This window comes from Lissotriton helveticus, chromosome 3_1 (assembly GCF_964261635.1).
Source record: "Lissotriton helveticus chromosome 3_1, aLisHel1.1, whole genome shotgun sequence".
In the NCBI taxonomy this organism is placed as follows: domain Eukaryota; kingdom Metazoa; phylum Chordata; class Amphibia; order Caudata; family Salamandridae; genus Lissotriton; species Lissotriton helveticus.
In genome coordinates this window covers 1476197837-1476220409 of record NC_136061.1, presented here as the reverse complement: position 1 = coordinate 1476220409, position 22573 = coordinate 1476197837, and the positions used below count along the sequence as shown (strand labels likewise).

The 22573-nt window shown below is 42.5% G+C and overlaps 1 protein-coding gene across 12 annotated transcripts in view; it reads left to right on the top strand.

Moving 5' to 3' along the window:
• Nucleotides 1–22573, top strand: part of BIN1 (bridging integrator 1) — a 617822-nt gene that overhangs the window by 532964 nt on the left and 62285 nt on the right. For all 12 annotated transcript variants that reach the window (XM_078682096.1, XM_078682097.1, XM_078682098.1 and 9 more), the window contains 2 exons: nt 4313–4426; nt 9745–9861. In XM_078682096.1, coding sequence (XP_078538222.1) covers nt 4313–4426; nt 9745–9861 — 231 coding nt within the window. The remainder of the gene's footprint in view (nt 1–4312; nt 4427–9744; nt 9862–22573) is intronic.

The following is a 22573-nucleotide window of genomic DNA, read 5'->3' as shown; positions in this document are numbered from 1 at the left end:
GCAGAGTGCTCAAGGTGAGTCACTAGAAATTTGTGGGTGCAAGTACAGAAGTGTTTAGGAAAAGTGTGAGCAAAGATGCAAGCATGCCAATATCACCATGTTTGGAGTGCTCATAATAAAACATCAGGGGGGCCCCTACAAGGTAAGGTAAGGAGGCCGCTAGTACCCATTCCCTAACTGCCTTGGTGCTTCTGAGTGTTTTATTTGTTGCCAAAAGGCCACCCTTTGAGGTGTACGATATCGGGGCCACCGCCCACAGCGGGGTCTTTTGTTACGCCCCTGGCCCATCAGTTTAAACCAGGAAGAGTATAGGCAGACTTGTGAGGTGAAGGATGCTAGCCTTGGCATTTTATGCGTTCACTAACTCTGTTATAAACTCCGAGGTCATCAAAGATGTGTCACATGAGCGGCAGAGGAGCAGACTATTACAATATGTACCACACAACACGCTGCAGTTTCCGCTCTCTGTGTCCACTCAAGGGTAGCAATGAAGCAACCTATAGCAATCTTCATTCTAAAACGAGCCTGAGTATATGCTCTGGGAAGCCTACCAAGCATCAGCAGAAGAGCAGCCAGTAGGAATGGGCTTTAAACAACCTGCTGTAGTTTATGCTGTGAGTTGTCTACCTAGGAACAGCAACGCACCAGATTGTATGATGTTGGACTTAATGAGGGTTGTTTGTTCACTAAACTACTTCAGACTACAAACATGAAAGGAGCACCAGAAGTTCATGGCGGGTGGGGGTAATGGGAGACTAGTGCAGGGGTTCCTGCCCTGGTCCTACCAGAAAAAGGCCACAGGAAGAAACCTTTAACATCTCTTCCTTCTACCCATAGGCCCAGCCCTGTCACCCTAGATGAAGTTGTTAAGGAGGGTGCTCCCGAGGCTAGATCAGTGGGGTAACAAAGGCCCCTCAGCCACCGCGGTGTGGGGGGGCCCAATGAGGCACTGGCATGTACTTTGCAGGTTTTTCTGGTTTTGTTACCCCACTCGGGTAGCGGCAAACTAATCACATAACCACAGGGTTGGTTTTCAGCAACAATGGGGGCCCAGGCCTATTTTCGTTTGCAATCTGCCCCAAGGTTGCACGTTTGGCGCTGTTTTGAACTTGCAAAGACCCGCTGTATAACTGTTTTGTATATCAGAATTTTAGCTCGTTTCGTTGTTGAACATTGTATTGTCATCGTGACAAACCATAAGTGTCAATCTGTTTTTTAAGACACGTTTTTTTCTGTCGACAACGTAGATTTCTGTGGACTTGAAGTGATATGATCTGTCATCCACTGGAACTGTGATAGTGCAAAGATGGCAGACATATTTTTTTTCTTCGACCACATTTAATTACGCTCTTAGTTTGTGTTTTACATGGAGTTCTACATCTAAAGGAAAAAAAAACTGAGAAGTGTGCATACCTTAAAACGATTCTTTTCGCAAATGAAAACGGGAATGTTAAAATCTTCACTAAATGTCTGATAAACATACTTTTTTGTACATGTCGTTTTAGCCAGTCAATAAATGGCATAAACAGACTAGGAGTTTTCATTTTGTTAGTGAAGCTATTTTAAAGTAGCTCTAAACATAAAAATTGTTTACGTGTTTTTTTGGTTATGTTCTTTACTATTGGCTCTGTTATAAAAAAAATATGGTGCTTGTGGTCCCGAAAATGAAAGCTTGGAGGAGGCTGTGTCCCTCCGCAAGTAAACGATCCAATCCCGGTGGGCTGGTCCAAAAGCAGACACGGTGGCATCCCTCAATTTAATAATTGCCTCCGGTGCAATCATTACACTGTGTTTGCGTAATCCATGACTCAAAACGTCACGCACAAATCAAAATTGCAGATGGAGCAGCGACACGACTTCTGGAACCGTATTGATTCCAAGAAGCGCTTGAATGGCGAGGGCAGCGCATGCGCGCTGCTAACGCCAGGCGAGACCTCAAAAGCTGCAATTTCCCAAATGTTGTTTACAAGGTGTCCTGGTGAGCTACCTGTTAAGGTGGTGTGGGGGCCAGTGGCACAAATTTCTCAGAACTGGCACTGAATTGTATCCTCTTCAGACATTTTCGTAGAGCAAGGGGAAAAAACATTCATTCGGGAAAGAGAGTGGAAGAAAATATAGCAGGACCTTGCAGGAGTGAGATAAGGGAGGGGGTGTATGGTAGTGGATTACAGAGGGGTGAGGAGGATTCAAGACTACAGAGCCTTAGTATTCAGCATGCCTTCATTTAATAGCGCCGGCCTTAGTCTCTGGAACATTTCTTCGGGCACCTGCACTCATTCTTTTAGAAATTAAGCACTGCCTGCTGGGAGTAAATGGCGGATCACTTTAGGGGAAAAAAAGAGATTCCGAGCCAACAAGCTCTCTTACGACATTCTCGAACATTTGTTCGAAACTATTTCAAATACTTGAAGAGATTAAACCTATTTATTTCTTTAGTGGATTTATTTTACAGAGTAATAAAGTGCTGTGTACCCTTTTGATGAGATCAAAGCACCTGCTAGAAATGTAGAGCACAATCAGTCTCTGGAAACAAGCAGCACTCTGTCTACTGGTTGAATGAATCATCAACCAAAAGCAGTGGGCGAATGGGGGCTCGTGTGCCGTGAAACCGAGGGAGGTACTGACAAATAAGTGAACCTTTTTGCCAAGGTGCCTTCTGCCTTAAAGAAATGCAAATGTGCGCAACTGGTTAATCCGCACTTGTAAAGGTTGCCTGTAAACCGGCACTGGCTTTAATGAGGGAAATCACTTGAAGCTTTATAATGATACACGTTTATTTTTGGAGAGGTACTGTAAAGGAAGCTACCGGCTAAGCTGTGAAGTGTTTACTTTTAAAAGCCAGTCATTAAAAAACGTTGTACTGTATACAGTCTGGGTTTTACTAAAATTTATATTTTGAAAGCACTTTTTTCATCCTAAACCTTTTTTCGCATTTTGTAGCAGCCCGTCTTATATTGTGAGTAATGCAAGTTTTAAAAAATGACTTACATTTTCACATTGCTTTCTGTCACAGACTTGGACCTTGTATCACTCAATATACACAAGTCGCTAATCTCCAATTGCACCAACCAGGATTCAATTCTGTGGCTCTATGGTGCAGTACATTAATGTTAATGTTTTTGTGAATTTATAGAGCGCATTATCACCCAGAGGTCTCTAAGCGCTGTCAGAGGAAGCCCTACACCAGATGAAATAATAAGTGGCTTGCTCAGAGAGTCTCCCATGCCTCTAAGAAAAGCACGGTCTGCAACTTCTTTCTGAATGGAAAGAGATTCGTAACCAATAGAGGTTTCATACGGTCTGATAGTGTATTTCCCACTGATGAGCATACCTTGCATTTTATTTTCATTTAAGCTGTGTGTTGTTATTATATAGTTACCTGAAGTTGAAAGACCTAAAAAACAAATTACAGAATATTTTGTTTTTTTAGCCACACCTTTGACCATGCTCACTCACCCCGCCCCATTGCGCGCAGCATTACAGTTCCCATACTTTTTTTCTAATGCATTTTGGCCACTGGCCAAAATCAATATAGTGGAGTTAAAAGGACGTCACATCACATTCACTTGTGGTTTCACTGGACCTGCTTTTGGCTGTCTGCGAGCAGGGCTGCTGTGGCGTTGCTGTCGACCATGAGGCATGTGTTCAAGTCTTCTGTGGTTAAGGCTGGGTTTTGAAAATTCACATATTTACAACCTGGACTGGTTTAAATTGATGGTTAAAGTGGAATATAGGTACCAACGTGCATCAGTGTGAGAGTTGCACATCTCTCAGCTCAGTCAGTTGGCAGGTGTGTCTCCTTTGATTCAACTTCACCCTCCAGACACACAAACTGTCCTTTGGAATTCATTGTGATGCCCTGCTCTGAGAATCTTCCTCTTCCTCCAAAAAGTGTTCTTCATAGATCTGAGTTAATTCACCCCTAAAAACCACTCCGTTCCACCTTCCCTGAGGAGTCCGAAAGGTTAGGCGATGTGAAGTTGAAAAACCTTTGGTGCTTTCAGTCACCGTATCTGGAGGATATGAAGGATTTCTTCTATCGTTGGGGGAATGTCTTCTAGATCAGTGTCAGGTCTACTGAGTGTGTCGATTAGACAACATTAGGAAATAATGTACCTTAATTAGACAATGCATTTAAGGGATCAAGATCGCACAAACTATAACTTCACGTTTTTTCATTTCCAGTGGTCTTTCTCTTATGCTTCGAATGCCATCTTTGCCTTCTTGGTCGCACTGCATGTACTCGCCATCTTCATTTTCTGCTGTATTGTCTTAAAATGATGACATTTACCAGTGTGTGTCTTTGTTGCAGCCAGTGGAGGGAGTGCCTGCGAGTACAGAAGCAACTGGAGCGGAAACTGCAGAATCCAGCACCTCTGATGTAGTGCAGCTGAACGCTGACACCACTGCTCCAGAACCTGCTACAGTAAGAGCATTAAAGACTCTTCAATGGTAGCCATAGCTCTGCACTGCACATGCAGATTTGTTTTACCAGATGACCGTGTGATAGCTTTGTTAAATGCACACCACCAAATGCAAGAGGCGCTCTTCCCAAATCTATCCCAATTGATTCCTTAATCATGAAAAGAAGCACAGGTATCTCTAAATGTGCAGATGAGGGAGTTGAGTTAATTTGTTTTTTCTTTAATTTTCATTGTAATGTCCTTGTTTTGATTCCCATAGTACTTACTGCGTGTGCCCAAAAGTGATGAAAAATGTGCCCCCCCGGTTTTAGTCCCTTTAATTTTTGGGATGGTTTTCAATTTCTTTTGGCCATTTTTCAGACTGTGCACTATACTACATTTCGGTGTCTCTCTACCCATTTGAATCAAAACCTATTTTGTGTTGTCTTATTTCATGTACTCCGTAATGCATGACAAATGGTGTGTTTCTATTTAGAATACATTTGACAAGTGAGCTAATCTAGTATCATAAAGTTTGAGTACAGTTAGTAATTTGAACTTCCAGTTTCAAATCTCAATTCGTAATTTTAGGATCTTGAAAGAAAAATATTTAACTATAATCCCACAATTTGAATGTTAAAATACCAATATTCAGATTCATTTTTTGCCATTAAGGAATCCAAAATTAAAATATTCTGCATTTGAGGATTTATATTTCGGAATAAAATTCGTATTTCTTCCTGTCCCTCTATGCTATAACTCAAGTGGCAGTCCTGTGTTCATTCATGACTAGTATCATTATTCAAAAACCTACATCTGGACGATTTAGATGTTAACATTTAGTCAGTTCAAATTCCAGTTTCAAATCTCAATTTTTAATTTTTGGATTCTGAAACAAAATATTGAACTATAATCCTAAAATTTATATTTCAAAATTCAGATTCGTTTTTTGCCATTAAAAGAAATCTATAAATTTAATTTTCTGCGTTTGACCATTTATATTTTGGAATCAAATTAGTATTTGTCCGTGTTCCTCTATGCTGGGGAGCTAGCTAGAACTCTAGTCAAGTTGGTGCTGCATGTAATGTAATGTAAATAGGCTTTTATATCGCGCAGCTATCACTCCAAGGAGCATCTTGGTGCTAGAACGGAGACACCAGGGATGATGGAAGTTCTGGTTAACTGCTCTTATAAGAGGGACAGAGCATTCGGATCAAGGCTTTACACAATGTATTGGGAGCACTGTAAATCCAGGTCTTAAGTGTTTTCCTAAAAACTGATTCGGAGGCAATTTGGCGGAGATGGGGGGGGGGGGAAAGTTGATTCCAAGCCTTAGATCCCATGACTGCCAGACAATTCCCTCCCTTTGAGATCAGTCTAAAGATAGGAATGGTCAGCAAATTTGCATTAGAAGACCTTAAGTTGCTGGACGGGAAATAACGTTTGAAACTCTTTTGAAGATATTTAGGACCCCGTGAGTGAAAGGCCCTAAAAGTGATGATTAGGATCTTAAACAGAACACGTTTGTGAATTGGCAGCCAGTGAAGGACATCCAATGCTGCTGTGGCAGAGGATTTCCTGGGCCACCTCGGCACCAGCCGGGCGGCTGCATGCTGGACCATCTGCAACTTATGCATGACTGCTTTGTTGGTTCCCGCATAGAGGCTGTTACAGTAGTCCAGCCAAGATGTTATAAGGGCAACCGCCACCGTTTGTCTGGCTGAGAGTGGTAACAGGTCTGAGAGGCAGTTTTTGAGATTTTATTCTGCATCCGTCGAATCATTGTCCAGGACCAGAATAAGCTGCGTATCGTCCGTATAAGAGATTGTATTAATCTTGAAGGAAGATATTAATTTAATCAAGAGGGCCATATACACATTAAAAAGAGTCTGGCTCAGGGTGGATCCCTGAGGGACCCCTGATGTGAGCGCTTTTTCTTCTGAGCTGAACTGCCCTAGAGTGATCACTTGGCGTCTGTTTTGCAGAAAGTTCTTGAACCACTCCAGTACATTCCCCGCTTTGCCAGATATTGGTAGACGGTCTATGAGAATGGCATGTGAGACCGTATCAAAGGCCGCGGACAGGTCTAATAGTACCAGAACTGCCTTCTTGCCCTGATCCATAACTGTACGAAGGGTTTCCGCGGTGAACAGGAGGGCGGATTCTGTGGAGTGTTGGGCTCTAAAACCCGATTGATTGGGGTGCCAAACATTGGTATCCTCTAAAAAAAAAAAAAAAAGTAGATGGGTTGCCTGTTCACATATTTTTCAGTAAGCTTGCACAGGGTGGGTATGAGCGAAATAGGCCGTAAGTTGGAAAGGGTTATGGGATCTGCCAATTGCTTCTTCTGGAGTGGTTTTACCGCCGCACGTTTCCATTCTATGGGAATCTTTGCTGTGCAAAGTGAAGAGTTTATTATATTGTTAATGATGGGGTTGAAAATATCAATGAGGGCCTGTAATAGAATGGGGGGGGGGCAGGGTCAAAAGGAGAGCCTGATTTAATATACACTATAGCCAGGCGACTTTCCTCCAGGTTGATGGGCAGGAAAGTTTTCATACAAGCTATATTTGTGCCTGCAGTGATAGCCCTCATCTGAGATCGATGGCATCAGAGGGGGAAAATCTTTTTCTTCAAAAAAGTCTGCTATGTTGTTGCAAAGACTCTGGGCGGGGGGGATCTCTTGTAGCAGACTTTTAGGATTCGTAAATAAATTTACAATCTTGAAAATCTCTTTCTGTTTATTATTAGTGTTTTTTATGGCTTCCGTGTAGTAGTTTATTTTAGCGGTCTTGATCAGGGCATGATATTTTCTCCGTGGGGCTTTGTAGATGCTAAGATTATTGCTTTCGTAATTTTGGCGCCATCTACGTTCTAGTGCCCTTACTTCACCTTGTTTTTCTTTTAAAAGATGTGAAAACCAAGGTGCAGACAGTTTCTTTTTAAGTGGCCTATGACTAGAAACTGTGGGACCCGACTGATCATTTAATCCAAGCATCCAGTGCCTGAAAAGCTGGTTGTCAGTAATAGAGTTTCCCGTCATATTGGGTCTGCTTTCGAGGGCTTTGGGAATAAGATCAGGGAGGCCTATGATTGATTTCCAGCAGGGTTTATCCTGCTGGGAAATTGTAGTTTTATCTTTGCCTGTGAAACTATCCTTAATCAAAAGTTCAAAGGGGATGAATTTATGGTCAGACCATATTTGCGTGAGTGGGGGCTTAACTTTGAGAGATTCCAGATTGGAACAGATGCAGTCCAAAATATGGCCTGCACTGTGTGTGGTGTCAAAAGTGAGTTGTTTTAGGCCAAGAACATTAATTATATCCTTAAAGCAGGTTGCCCCCGGATCTGTGAGGGAATCAAGTTGAAGATTTATATCGCCTAGTAGCGTAAAATTGGAGAACCTGAGAGCCAGGTTACTGACCACCTCCCCAATGCTTTCTAGGAACTCATTGTGCTGTCCTGGAGGTCTGTAGACTAATGCCCTCAAAGGTGAAGGAATCATGAACCTGAATGCGAAAACCGATACTTTCAGCTCCTTTTAGCTCAGGAATCTGATCTATTGTGCATTTCAGGGTATCACGATAAATTATTGCGAGGCCACCTCCGAGTTGTTTTAATCTGTCTGCCCTTTGAATTAAATAACCGGGGAGGAGGGTGTTCACAATATCTGGGTTACACCAGGTTTTTAACCATGTCTCAGTTATAAATAGACAGTCTAGTTTTCCCTCGACTATAAGATCAAAGATATGCAGTGCATGTTTGCACATTGATCTTGCATTTATAAGCCCCCCACGTAGACCTCTGAAGGGACCCTTTTCCAGCGGTGTACGTGCTTGAGTAAAATTGAAAGATCTTTTACATTAGTTACAGCTAATCGGCCCCTCCCAGGTGGCCACATTTAGGACCTGATTGCATTTATTTGGAACGTTATCTAAAGATAATATAAGGTCCCTAGGGAGAGATTGTTTCGGGCCTGGAGAGGCAGCATGTCTGGTCCTAGGACCGGTCGTGGTGCAGACGGGCGCAGACGGTCTTGCCTTTGGCGCGCCCGCTGAGCGCATCCTCTGCGCGTCGGCCCCATCTGTGCTTCAGATAGGAGTCTGAGATCGGTCCTAGTGCGAAGACTAGACCGTCACCTTAGCCAAAATGGCCTCCTCTAATGTGCCCCAGAAAGTGAGGAGTATTCACTCACAGTGAGTCACACTTTAAACCTCCCTCCACACAAACAGCACAAGCTGTGGGGGACCGGGGAGAAAAAGCTGCGCCCAACACGGTAAGAGTTTAAAAATGATTGTTGTGCACACACACAGAACGTGAATTAAAATAACTGTACTGAATCATAATTATTCAGACAAACAGTCTTAAACCAGGAGAAAAACTAGCTAAAAAGGTTTCTTAACGTGTGTAAAGCGCCAGGATTCTTGAAAGGCATCACTGCCTTGCAAGCATGGCTTAGGAGCACTTCTTCCCAGACCTGATCCAGAAAGCCTGTTCCAAGTTAGACGGAAGCTAGAGGTACTGCGGATGCCAAGTTTTGGTAGGGTCCCAACAACATTTGCAAAGAGGGTTATTGGTGCAGGTGTGCATGCTTGCTAGATTCCCTGCCCCAGGAGGATCCCTTGCACCAGGAGCATCTCGTGCACTTCAAAGAATAGGTGCTTGGTTGGTCATCCTTCACTCTCCAGTTAGGGGTATGGAGGACGTCTTAGCTCTGTGGCGAGCTTCTCTGAATCTCTGAGTACAGCAGGGAGTCTTCTCTGTCACAAGGGACACATTTATATCACTGGGCGGAGCACTAGAGGTCGTGTTTGGAAAGATCTTTCAAATGAAGCTTACAAGAAAGAATACAGAGGAAATTCAGGGGCTAAGAACGTAAATTATGGGATGGGTATACATAGCTCTGGGCTTTTAGTCACACAGTTGGGTAATGGAGGAAGAGCAAACTTATCTAGAAAAGGTGCAGCGAAGGACTCTAGCAGACGGAGTAGATAAAACAGTATTCAAAAGGGTGCGTGAGGCGTAAGCAGTCAATGGAGGATTTGACAAAAGGTCACTGTGCTGCCTTCTGCTTCCTCCTGTGAGCTGAAAGTGACACGTTCATATGCCAGCTGAGCACGGTCAGCCTATCATCCTTTCAGTGTAGTACAGTTGAGGTGTGTAGCAGCTGTTTGGTAAAACATAGATTTATTTTCACCTGTCCACTCCCTAAGTGATTGACAAACTCCAGTTTAAGAAAGAGATTTGAGGGCTTTTGGTGTTTTGAGGGGAAGTGAAGAAAAAAAGACTTGACTTCAAGTGCTATTTTCTTAAAGCCTTTTTTTCCCTTTTCCTGCTCCAGCCTCAGAGCACCCTGCCTGCTGTTGTTGTTGAGACTTTCCCCGCCACGGTGAACGGTACTGTGGAGAGCAGTGCATCTGCAGACAGGACTGACATGCCCCCTGGATTCCTCTACAAGGTAGGCGGTTTCCATTAACTCTGTGGCTTGTGGCACCTTGTTGGGATGCATATTGCATTTAGTGAATACAGTTAAAACGGCAGGCTGCCATTGTATTGTCTAGACTTAAAAAGAAAGAGGTAGAATGAACTGTGATCCTATCAATCTATGATATTTTAACTTGCTAATGAAAGGAATTTCTCTTCACATTACCACCACTTTAGTTGCCAGGTTCATGTCTTTGCTCCTCTGAATTAAGGAGGACACAAAAAGAAGTCTTTTTCTAGGGCCACCGGTAAAGCAGAGACTACAGCAGGAGAGTGCCTTCTGCATAGCTTGCCCTCCCTTCTGTCCACGGCAATAGATCACATGTAAAGGGAAGCCTGCTGGCTTGGTTTTGGCTCGTAACTGGTAGATAACTCTTCTTCCAGGCATTGCCCTTTGAGATGGACTGTGCCAACATAGCCCTGTAATGCTTCGGGAACTTGGTGTTCCCCTCTGCCCACTACACCCTGAAAGAAAGTGTGAAAGAAAGGATGGTTGAAGGTTGCCCTTCCTTTGTTCATCTGTAAGGTCGATACATCTGCTACGTCACTTGTTGCAAAGAGTTTAGAATCTAAGTGGGTTGGTTCAAACTTTTACTTTTGAGAAACAGAAACGAAAGTACAATAAAGTTAAGTCAAAGTAATGTAATAGTGCTGTGAAATCGTAAGACTTTGGTCGGGAGTGCTGTATCATAAACACAGTATTAAATGAAAGGGTTGCATTATTAAATTTTACCTTCTACCCTTCATGATCATTAAGTACTTACACAAAAAGTCTACATTTGTGTTTTTTAAAGGTACGCTGCATAATTTTTCCTGTTGCTGTGTTTTTGGTCAGTGTTTTTGGTCAGTAGCTTTTCACATCAGACACTGCTCTACCTCCACCTCTCTGTGGATTGAGAAAAGTGCAGCACCTAGTCTCACTTGGCCAAACCCTAACTGGCCAGAACTCTGAGGAGTTGTAGTTTAGTACGTTAATATTTATACTACGCGTAAAACCAACAAATTGCCACATGTAGACTATTTTATGTAGCATTTCGTTACCTCCTCGACACATTTCTTGTAATACTACTTACTACATGAGGTTGATTAACTCCTCTCAGGTACCATGTGACCCAGTTAGGGCCAATCAAAAAGCAACACAGCCATACCCTCCATGTCCCCTTTCTTATTCCTTCAACCATAACATTAATAAAGGAATAAGGAACCCTGACGGGTCTTCTGCTGCTTTCAGACCATTTGGATGTACAATGCGCCCAAATGTTGACCTACACCATAGTGCAATATTTCAGTACTGGGTCACACAGAATGCTTCAGTGGTGCTGCTCAAACTACCCCTGCCCACCTATCAATTTCTTTACTAGGACCCATATACAATTCATCCGCTACTCTTCAGACTTAATCTTCAGCATCCATTACTATTCTAGTAGTGAAAACATACCTGCCAGTGCATCTTAATCCTCTACTACAGTGACCACTGTGAGGTAATGTCCTGGATGGATCTATGCTCCGTCGTTGTGCATCACTCCTGATCTGCAGAGTACGTTGCTATATCACAAATAGTAACAGCATGCATCTACAGCTGTGCACTGTCTGACCTGCCATACCCACTGCTGTGGTGTTATTAGTGTCTTGGAAATGTTGCCCGGGAATAGGTGGTGTGTGATTGGGTGGTTGAAATGAGTGTCATTACAGTATGTATTGTATTGCGGGGGCGGTGTTTGGTGGTCTCAGGGCGTGATTGAGATTATTGCTGGTGTAATTCCAAGATGGGAGAAGTTTATTTTAATAAGTATTAATTGAAGTTTCTTGATTTTCGTCCTGCATGTGACATGGATGCTGATGGGGAAGGGATTTTGCTCTGACAGACTGCTTTCACCAGTCCTTTATTTTCATTGTTCTTCAGTGAATGTCTCCACGCAGGAAACGGCTTCAACTTCGATGAGTGTGTTTTTGATGTGGACTGATTTCAGAGTATTGTGGTCAGCATCATGTGTTTGTAGGGTCGTACACCAATGCTTTTAAAGTCTGTGGATCTCCTTTGGAGAGTTTCTGGAAGGAACAGAAAACTGTTTGCTTTAAGTTGTTTTTGGGTGGAGAGGGTGCTGATCTGCTGTGCGATGGGGGATCTGTCACAATTTGTCAGTGTCTTAATGTGCTGGTTGTTACCTTTTGTCAATTGGGATGTTCCAAAGTAACTTTGTGGTTCTTTGTGTATGGTTTGGTTGGATTTATTGGGTGGCTTATGATAGTGTGTGTGAATATGGCACAGTGGGGTGGAAGGGGAGCCAAGTGCTTTGGGTCTATGTAGCTGGGGAATATGGAGGCAATGTTATCCATTGTGTTGGCTCTGGAATGCGTCGAGCCAGTCACCCGTGAGGAGAGTTCGAGGGATGCAAGAACATTTTGAAAGGCTTCCTTTATGTTTTTAACTGGTAAGTAAGGTTCTCTAAAGGGTGTGTTGGTGTTTCAGATGCTAATGTGACTGCAGAGTATGACACTTGGTTTCTTATGTTCTCTGCTGAAGCCTGGCCACCTATGGATGAGGTTGAAAATTGATAGTACGTTTGGGAGTGACCTAGAGACACAACACTGCTGCCATCTGATTTACTTTCCAAGTGGCCATAAAGCAATATCACGCTATCCAAGCTGAATTTCTTTATCCATTTGGTCAAGAAAAGGGGTAAAAGGGAGAGTGCACTGAATGCACATTTGAAGATCACTCTGGGAGTATGTCACTAAAATATTTCTCTATCCAAGATGGGTGAATGAAAGCAAAATCACCCTGTAAACGAATCAACACAATAACATTGAAAAGGTACGTTGTATAATAAATCTAGTCAGAAAAATATATTTGACTTTATAGTGCAAGATTTTCAGGAAGACTTAGTGATCAGGTGAGGTGATGGACCTCAGATCACCCATATCTATCTACGTGTTAAAGCTGCCTTTTGACACCCCCCCCCCCGAATTACCACATGTTCCTTACACCATTGGATGGAAATATCGACTGACCCAGATCTGGACTATGGGAGAAGAGAAGATAGATGGCGGCCTTTAGTGCTGACTGTCAGCTGCCTGTAGCCAAAGCTCAAAGCCTACTGCCCTGCCTGAGCTGCCCCTCCTGCAATAAAAAGTATGTATTTTGTGTGTGGGGGGCGTTGAGTCCCTTTGCCCAAAATCCTGCAAGCTTACTGAAGTGGCAGCGCGTGAATGCGGTGTGCTGCTCGCTGCCCTGATATGGCCAGGTATTGCTGAGTCTCCTTCCATCAGGTTGTCCCCCCACCTCCTATGTAGTGTAGTTCCTATATTCCCAATAGCCTCTGCTCATTGAAATAACATATCTTATAGATTTGACGTAGGACTTATGTCGACTAGGTCTCTATCGAATATATTAGACTTAATTGTGAGTGCCAGCTAGCTCAGAGGTCACTAGAAACTTTTTCGAATAAACAAGAAGAGATTAGTTTCTGACAACCGCATAAACATGACTACTCTGTTTCCCCAAGATAAAACTTATCTTCAGAGTCATGGAAACAATAGATAGATATTTTACTCAGTCAATCGTGCATGCTTTGTTTCATCAGAGTTGCAGCGAAAATAGAGACTGGCCTTTTCAATAAAAGGATTTATTGAACAGTCTTCTTTCTCATGCGAGTAAAGTGAACTGCTACAATCGTTATGCAGGTTGAAAAGTATAATCCGTACAGCAAGAACAATATTATAAAATAATACTGTAAAAGCATGGTATGGTTTCTAAGCCATAAAATACATACATAAATAACAAAGCTAAAAGTACTCAACTGGTGCTTCTAAAATACGCCTACCCCAATGTACCTAACCGGAGTCTAGTACGATGGAAGGAGTAGGTATGGTGTAGAATAGGTTCAGTTTGTTTTGCCAAGAATCTAACCAAGAGTTCTCTAAGGGTCTTAATCCGCTATGTACCTTGGTTTTAGAATGAAGGCGGTCTGGTATCTCTCTGTCTCGGACTCGATTTCCCACGAGGGAAGCTTGGAAAAACTGGAGCTGGATTCTCAGCGAGAGAAAGGACAGCCTCTCTGCTAGTGCGCTAGCTGGAGGGTCGGCTTCCTTCGGCACTTTCTGTAGCGAGCTGCATCGTGCAAGTAGTTAGTCGGGCTGCTCCGAACCACTGTGTGTTTCCTAGGGCAAGTGAAGGCATATTTATACCTTGAAGGTGCCTAGTTTGACGTAAAGTCGGACATAATACCGTTGCCAAAGAACCCCAAGGGAATGGTAGTTCTTTAAAAACTCCATGATTTCTAGGATAAATCAATATTCAAGCAAGGGGATGTCCTTGACTGCTGAAGCCGAGTTTTCCAAGAAATCGTTGTGGCTTTTTGGAACGAGTGGAAGTAACCATGCCTGTATTTGGACTGCATGGGTTATGTCTAAATATGGTTATGATTTCTATGCCTATATAAGGGCAATGTGAATTGTACCTATATAAGGGTATGAATCCGTAAATTACGCTTGCATTCTAAAATGCTACACAACACCCACTCCACTTTATTATGTTCGATATTGCTGAATTCTTAGCATTTTTAAACATATCTAAAGCATGATGTGTAAAAAAAAAAAATCACTCCCAAAACACACAAAATGCATTCGAAATGGTTGTACATGAAAATTAGCATTTGTGCAGTACACATTTTATAGTAAGGTTTTCATTCAAAGCATATATGACATTGGAAATGCTATCAGAATGAGTCCTAAAATAACATTTATGAAATGGCTCTTAAATACAGAAGAAAGTTTGAGACCATTCCATGATCGAATATATATATATATTGTTTAGGTTGTGGACAAGGTCAAATATTGTCACTTGGAAGTGTTTCAAAGAGTTTTTGTTCTCCAAGAATAGTTCTACTTTAAGCAGATTACTTAGTGCCCCCCCCCCCCCCCAAAAAATTCAATTTTGGAAAGTCTATTCGCAAAAATTAGAGTTCTGAAGTTGGAAGTTTTGTATTTATAAGCGAAGGTCGAATACAGAGTCCCGTAGAAATCTGTGTGCATTACTTCAAAAGTCATTTTCGTTGTTAGGAGAAAACAAACATCTAATCTTCTAAGCTGGCAAAGAAATAGTCTGCCACAGTAGGTGAAAGTTGGACTACTTCATTAAGTAAATCGATTGCACAAAAATGTGAAGCGTCGCCGTCCGCGTCAGCCGCGTTAGCAATGTTCAATGGAGATGGAGATGGTACCTGTGTGCTTGTCGATCCACGTATCTCACCGTCAGCAGATTGGGTCTGTGAGACCTCAATGAATGCTGTCATCAGGATTGTTAGCCTCTGGGGACAACACAATGTATGAGAACCAAGCAAAGTATCAACATCCGTTGGCAGTGCTGATGGGAGTGTTGGACAGATGTCTAGCACGCATTCTTCTCCATATAGCAGGCATCGTAGAAGAGGTAAGATGCAATCTTGCCAGATTGGTCTGAATGATAGGAACCACGTGGTATTCAGATCTCTCAAACGAGCCAAACCCAAGATCTGTATCATGCGCTCACAACACTTCATTGCCAAGAGAGTGTTCTCTATGGTAATCTGGGCGTAGCTGGTGACCGGACTTGCCATATCTGAGCAGAAGGAACAAGAATAGTATTTCTGCTACAAGTCCCAAAATGAGAGGCAGGCCGCCGAACACAGAGTGCACGAAGTTTGGAAAAATTCCTAGGACTGCTTCAAAGGGTGCTAACAGTCCCGAAAAAAAGTCTTAAATACATGTACAATACCACTGGTATCAGACATGTTTAAGATACGACCTAACATTCCTGCGAAATGTATTGGGCAGTTTGTGGATAAAAGGGCATGTATCTCTGCAGAGGACCTTGCAACTTGTAGTTCATACGTCTCTTTGGACGAGGTCAGTGGCATAGTTTTTTGTAAAAGAATGGCTTTCATTCTGCTTAAAGTATCAATATGAAAAGAAGGGATGTTAAGTGAAGGCCATACCGGCGACTCCCCGTCTGTCTTAGCTTTAGGAAACAATACTTGCATACAACAAGTGACACTGGCTGACACAGTTACGAGATAGGCTATTCCTGGCATCATTCCACAACAGCTGTGATCATTCAACATTATGTGGCTCCCATTGGAAACCTGTCTAAAAATTGGATCTATCATTGCTGCCAGAGAACCTTGCAGGTGGCAGGATAAGTTGGACGAAGAACCGTCACAGGCTCCATGTAAATTAATACCCTGACATAGAAGTGTACCGCTTAGTGCGTTTTTGCAGTTTGTACCACTAAGAAATACTTCTTTTCCCCCACTCCAACATCTGTGTGTGTATGGTAATTCCCGGGTTGACTTTATGTATTCCTTACCCAACCTTTCATACACGCCAGCTGGTATATGTTTCAAACAATATTGAAAGTGGAAAATCGTGTCAGGCAGAATGATTGTCCCATGTATTAAGCATTCTGTTGCAGGTTTTTCCGAAACAGTTAATGGTAATCTGTCCAGTTTCTCAATGCTCAGCACCGTATAGTCTGCTCCTCTTTGTGCCAGAGTAATTTGTTTATCTGTAAGGTTAAATACAGAAAACCATGACGTGGTGTTGATTAGACGCCATGGCACGTATCCAGAACGAAGATTTTGTAACGTCCATCCTAAAAGCATTATAGAACATAATTGTGACTGTCCATGCTGTAGCATGAGCAAATCCTGTTCCAATATGTTTATGGCAGAAGATACAAGGCTGTCCAAAGAATAAATTCTGGATGACAGTCGTTAACCCATTGTCAACTACAGAGAGAGCTTTCTCTAAATTAATACGATCAATTTCTCGTATTCGTTCTGCAGTCTCTGCTTGTCGCCTTCCAAGCTTCATTATAAATGGCATATATACCTGCGTATATGAAACGTTTATGACGTCACTTTGCAGGACCTTGTAGGAAGTCACTTAAATCAACGCCATCTTTAAGTAAAGATAAGTGTTGTTTAACCTCTGTAAGTGTAGATTTTTGTAGCCACTCCAGGCACAGTTTTCCTACACTGTATGTTGTTACTATCCCTGGATGTTGTCTCTGGATATATCTTGGATCTGGCCTAGTTATTGTAAACCTGTGTGTCTTATTCAGGAATCTATCTTGACAGTTGTTTGTGTCTGTGGGCCAGATTAACCATTATGTCCAATCAGGATTAGTTCTGTTTTTAAGCAAAAGTGATTTTGCGTCGACCCCTCCCTCTGAAATGTTTTTATTATCAGGTGTAGGTGTAGGTGTAGGTATGGACGGTTTGTTTAAATCTTTTATCTTGGCCAGGCCAAGGCAGGATGTCTGTTGAACAGTGTCATTCAAAAACATTATTTGTTCAGAGATAATGCAGGCTCTAAATAAAGCTTCTATTCCCTGCACTTGCCAGTCTTTTGAGCACCAGACAGTTTTTGTTTCAATGTTGTCACTCCAAAAATCAAAACCTAATGAGGACAATTGGGCAAAAAAGGCTGCAGAATAAATTTGCTTAGTATTAGTCAACATACTTTTCATTCCTGTCTTATTGACATTTTTAAAGTAAAACGTTTCTGGATTTGTGGTATTGACACCTGAGAAGTGTGGACATTTTTCATAGAATGTTTTTGAGCTACCCTTTGGTGGCGTAGGACAATGTTCCCATTGATTATAAGTATAAACATTTCTAGGATTTGTAGATTTATGCAAAAAATGATGACCATAGTGATTATAACCGTACATTTGTTCATAATCTGATTAACCTTCTAAGTATTCATGTTTTGTAAATTTTGCAGACATTTCTAATTCTGACATCATATTATTAACAGTCTCAAAGTCCCAATCATCAGAAAACGTGCTAGGTGAAACAAAGTCACTCAAGGAAACCTTAAATTGATGTGGAATCTTCAACAGCTCTGCCGGACCATAAATGTCATAATCAGTTCTGTCCCATGCTATTCCACCAGGTATAGGAACAGCTGTGATGTTAACTGTTTGTGTTTGTGTGGCTTCAGGAGCAAGTTGATGTTCTTACTTGCTGTGTCCATTTTACGATATTTTCCATTGATCAGCATTCCCAAATTTAATACAAGAATTATCCAAAGTAGGAGAAAAAGTACGCCTAGCACATTCTAAAGTTCAACCCATGGTAAAACCAGATACGTTTTTTCAAGTTGCTGAAAAAGTTCTGTTATTTTATCTTTAAAGGTTTTATTTGCTGGCGTCGTTTCGGGCTTCCTGGGATCCTCAGAAAATGTATCAAAGTTTATGAAATAGCCAGAGGCAGTTCTGTCAATCGTAGGTATTGCATCAGGATTACTTGAAACCGCTGGAGCTACTTGATCCCTTGTCATATTAGTATAGTCAGATGCTATATCATTGTAGACAGGAGTGTCTTGACGAACTGGTATTTGGGTCTCAAGAGGCACAAGTTCCATTGCTTTATTGCTTAGTCCTTCTTTTCTTACTGCAGATTCTTCAAAGGTGATGAATCTCTTAATCTGAACCTCTTGGATAGTAGCGAGATTTGGTCTTCTGCTACATCTTTGGACTCAACTTGGTCTACTACTTATTATCGGACACATGATGTGGTTTTACCAGGTCGATGGATATGAACCTGTTCTCCTTTCTTCAAGCAAGAGGCGGCAGTAACACTGTTCTTGATCCGTGGATTGCTAGCACAGGTACTGGTTTTCTGTAAGAAGGCCCAAATTCCTTCTTATCCGCGATCTTTTCTCTGACTAGATCCCTAATCTTTGGAATCCAGACAGGCCTTGCTGGGGTGGGTGGTTCTTCTTCAGTGGTCGTTGGCTTCTGCAATGTGTTGCTTAGACTTCTTCTTGTTTCATTTAAGTCCTGCAAAACAGCCAAACGGTCTTTGATATCCAAGGGTTTTTGTTCTACCACTGAAGTGTGATGATCGAGATCCTGGACAAGCATTCTAGTACCAAAAAGGATTTCATATGGAGTGATTACACCCAGAGAATTTCTTGGCAGATTATTTAAACTACGTTGGACACTTATTAGATGTTTGACCCACCCGTCACCCGAGCCTAATACCCTAGCTATTATAGATTGCTTTATGACCCATTTTTTTCTTTCCACTACAGAATTTCCCTCCGGATGGAATGGACTCGAATACCGCAATGCAACGCCCAGATTGGCCATGGCCTCCTTGTAAGCTCGAGAGCTATACGCAGGACCCTGGTCAGAATGTAGCGTGCCAACTGCGTATGTGCCGATAAAGACTCGTAAATCTTTTATAACAGTTCGGGCGTCAGACGAGCGCTGAGGCCACATCCAAATGAATCTGTCCTAATAGTTGTGGGACTGCATTCGTCTATAGTGACGTCTGCGTGTAGACAGTCTAATGCTGTCTAACAATGGTGTCTGTACTGGGCTGGCTACACTGTAGTCGGGTATCTGGCGGTGTTCTATGCTGCGATCTCTGTTGCAGTCATGGCAATTAATTGCAAATTCGTGAATGTGGGCATTCATTCCTGGCCACCAGTAAGTCTCTTTCAATTCTAATCTAGATTTAGAGATCTCTTGATGTCAGACCCTCTCCCATATGTGCTTCGTGTATCAAAGCTGCTCTATGTCTCCTGTTTGGAATTACTCTATCCCCCACTCCAGGGTTTCGAGCTAAAGGAACGGAGTTGGCATCAATTATGTATGAATATTCGAGCGTTTGGTTTAGAGGTAACGCTGCACCGTTACCTTTGCTTGTGGCATTGACAGCTAGCATTATTTCGCCGTCTATTTTTGTTTTTGAACGAGTGATTGCAGCTATGTGAGCAGTTTGAACAGCTGCTTCATCAGCCAATGAATTCCATGCAACGTGAACGCCATCACGTTGATGACTGTGTATGTATCACGTGAGTCTTTTGTAGTTCTTTTTGTAACTGAACTACTTGTTCCCAAAGCAACTTATGCTTGATTGTGCCACTTTTTGCATCTTTGAAACCGTTTTGAATCCAGTTCTGCAAGTATTCATTGTAAGGTTGGACACAATAATACGAATTGCACACTATGAGTGTGGGGAATTCGCGATCGGTATTTTCAGGCGCCATCTTGAAAGCCTGTAATTCAGCTCGCTGAGCTGTACAATCTCCGAGAGATTGAGTTTTTGTGACCATAGGTCGGAATTTACCATTACGCCAGCGACCTTTAACAATTGCGTACGCAGCACTATAAGTTTGTTTACCCCCAATTGCGGGCTGTGCTGATCCGTCTGTATAAATTATTCATTCGTACTGTTCTAGAGGCAGAATCTCAGTGGGCAGAGGACATTCTTTTTCGTATTGGAGAAATTCTTGCGTTTTCAAATAGGGGTCAAAAACGTATTCAACGTCTGTTGCAGCAAGAGAGTTAACCCATTGTATCCATCTCGGATGTAAAGCCTTTGCATTTGGAATGCTCGCTTTTGTCACTGCCTCTAAGGCAGGTACAGGAGTAACGACCATTATGCATCTACCCTGTGCGAGGGTTCTCTCTTTTGCTACTGCGGTTTGAACCGCTGTCAGAATTTTTTCTGTTGAAGTGAATTTAATTTCAGTTTGTGTGTACAAGTGTGATTTATAAGCTATTGGTACTTTTTCACCTTCATTAAAGGTTAAGTACGTGAATATGCATCTTCCTGGAATGATTCGGATCACTAAGTTGAGCATATTTACGCGTGTTTGTAAATGTTTAGTTGCCAACATGTTTGTTTCCAGTGAACGCAAAATTTCAGGTTTTTTTTTTAGTCCAATTAGTTGTTTTGAAATCAGGTTTGATTAATTCGTAGAGAGGTTTAACCCTTTCTGCGTAATTTAGAATGCAAGTTATTCCGAAATTTAGGAAACCTAGAATTGACTAAGTTTTTCAGCATTTTTTTAGGTTGGAGCAGCGCACACTTTTCTAAAAAGTTGGCTGCCAGGCATTTGCCTTCACTTGATAACTTATATCCTAAAAACAGGACGTTGAGGTGGGCAATTCTTGATTTTTTAAAATTGAATTTATACCCTTCAGAGGCGAATCCAAGTATTATGGTACACACTTTGTTCAAGTGCCTAGTGTAGGTTTAGAGACCCCAAAGGACTTAATGCACTTGAGTGTGCACTGCTTTGGTATTTGGTGTCATTTTAAAGCCAGGCCTGCCTTGCAGGCTTGTTTCAAAATAAAACTGATTCCTAATTCGACTTGGTAATTAAAAGTACTTGCAAAGTCGCAAACTACATTTTATTAATATAAGTCATCCCTAAGGTCTGTCCTAGGTGCCTCAAGGGTAGGGTGCCTTGTTATAAAAATTAGGGACATTATAAATGTTTTATATGACCTGGTGGGGGGAAAACAGTCGTTTTTCCCCATTGTAGTGCTGCCAGCTTAATAGGCTAACACAGGCAGGCTTTATTAAACTTTAATAAAGTCAGAATTTTTATTGGAGTTAGCTAGCAATGAAACTCAAAGTATTAAAATAATAGTTACAAAAACATCCAATGACTTACTAGGGCAGATTTATTATAAATATTGCAGAAAGGTAGTTTGAGAACTTTTTTATCCTGAAATTACCTAAAACAGTCCTGTAGGAGCCTCTTCTGATTGGCCAGCCTGTGACAGCCTGAGCCGAGCTGTTCCCGGAATAGGTGTGAAGAGGCCTAGGGCTGAAACAATACAGCCATTTGATGAGAGATTTGCTTCCTGAAGAAGCCAGGGACAGGAAGGGAGCTGGGGAAATGCACTTGACTTCAAAGGTAGAAGCACAGATGTCATAGGATCCCCAGCCAGATGGGAGCCCCTCTAATTAGATTAGGAGAAGGGCTGGAAGGGGAGTGTAGTGAAAAGTTAGCCACACCTGTGGGTTGGGTTAGCCAGACCTGCACTCAAAGGAGAGAATTTCTTCACTTTGATTTTTGTTGAAATGTGCATTCTGGCACAATAATATGGCACACTTCTCATGATGTTCTCAAGGCTGAAGGTGGCAACTTGAACCTCATTGGTTGGGGTATCCCCCCCCTCATGCCAGACCAGAATGGGGAATACATATGGTAGTTCTGGAGGAGCCCCTCAGACCCCTCCATGAAACATCTGGAGAAGGACTGTCCTGCTGGATGCTTGGACTGCACCACAGAAGGCTTGCAGCCAGAAGGACTGTGCTTGCTGCACTCACAAGGCTCCACACAAGAAAAGACCATGCTCATCTTAAATGATAAGGAGTGTAATCCATGACCAGAAGAAGCAACCTGCAACAGCCTACTGAGGACTACTCCAGCTGACAAGCTACACCTGGATTTTCCGGGACTGCACAAGTACATTGTGGGGAATTACATCCTAACCCCCTTGTAGCAATTCAGAGCTTTTGAACTCTTGGCCAGTGCTAGAGGACACTGATCTCCCCAATGGAACCAAGGACCAACAGAACTACAGCTCCTGGACCTGTCTACAATGAGTTCCCGACCTTCAAGAGGTGCCTCTCAGGTCATGGACCCTTGGAGTGCTTTGAGCTCTTAAACTCAGCGTTTGGGCTCTTACCAAATGGGCAATTCTCTACAGAACCACACCACTCGCACAAAGGATCAGCGCAAGCAGGTGCAAGTTAGTCTCTTCACATAGCAAGTATCGTCCTAGCAAACTCCAGGCTCCAGCCCGTCCGTCCATGCACCCGGATGCTCTTAGCTACCTGCAGACCATCGCCAGTGGCACTCTCCTTGCTCCCAGCGACCGTCTTCCCCAC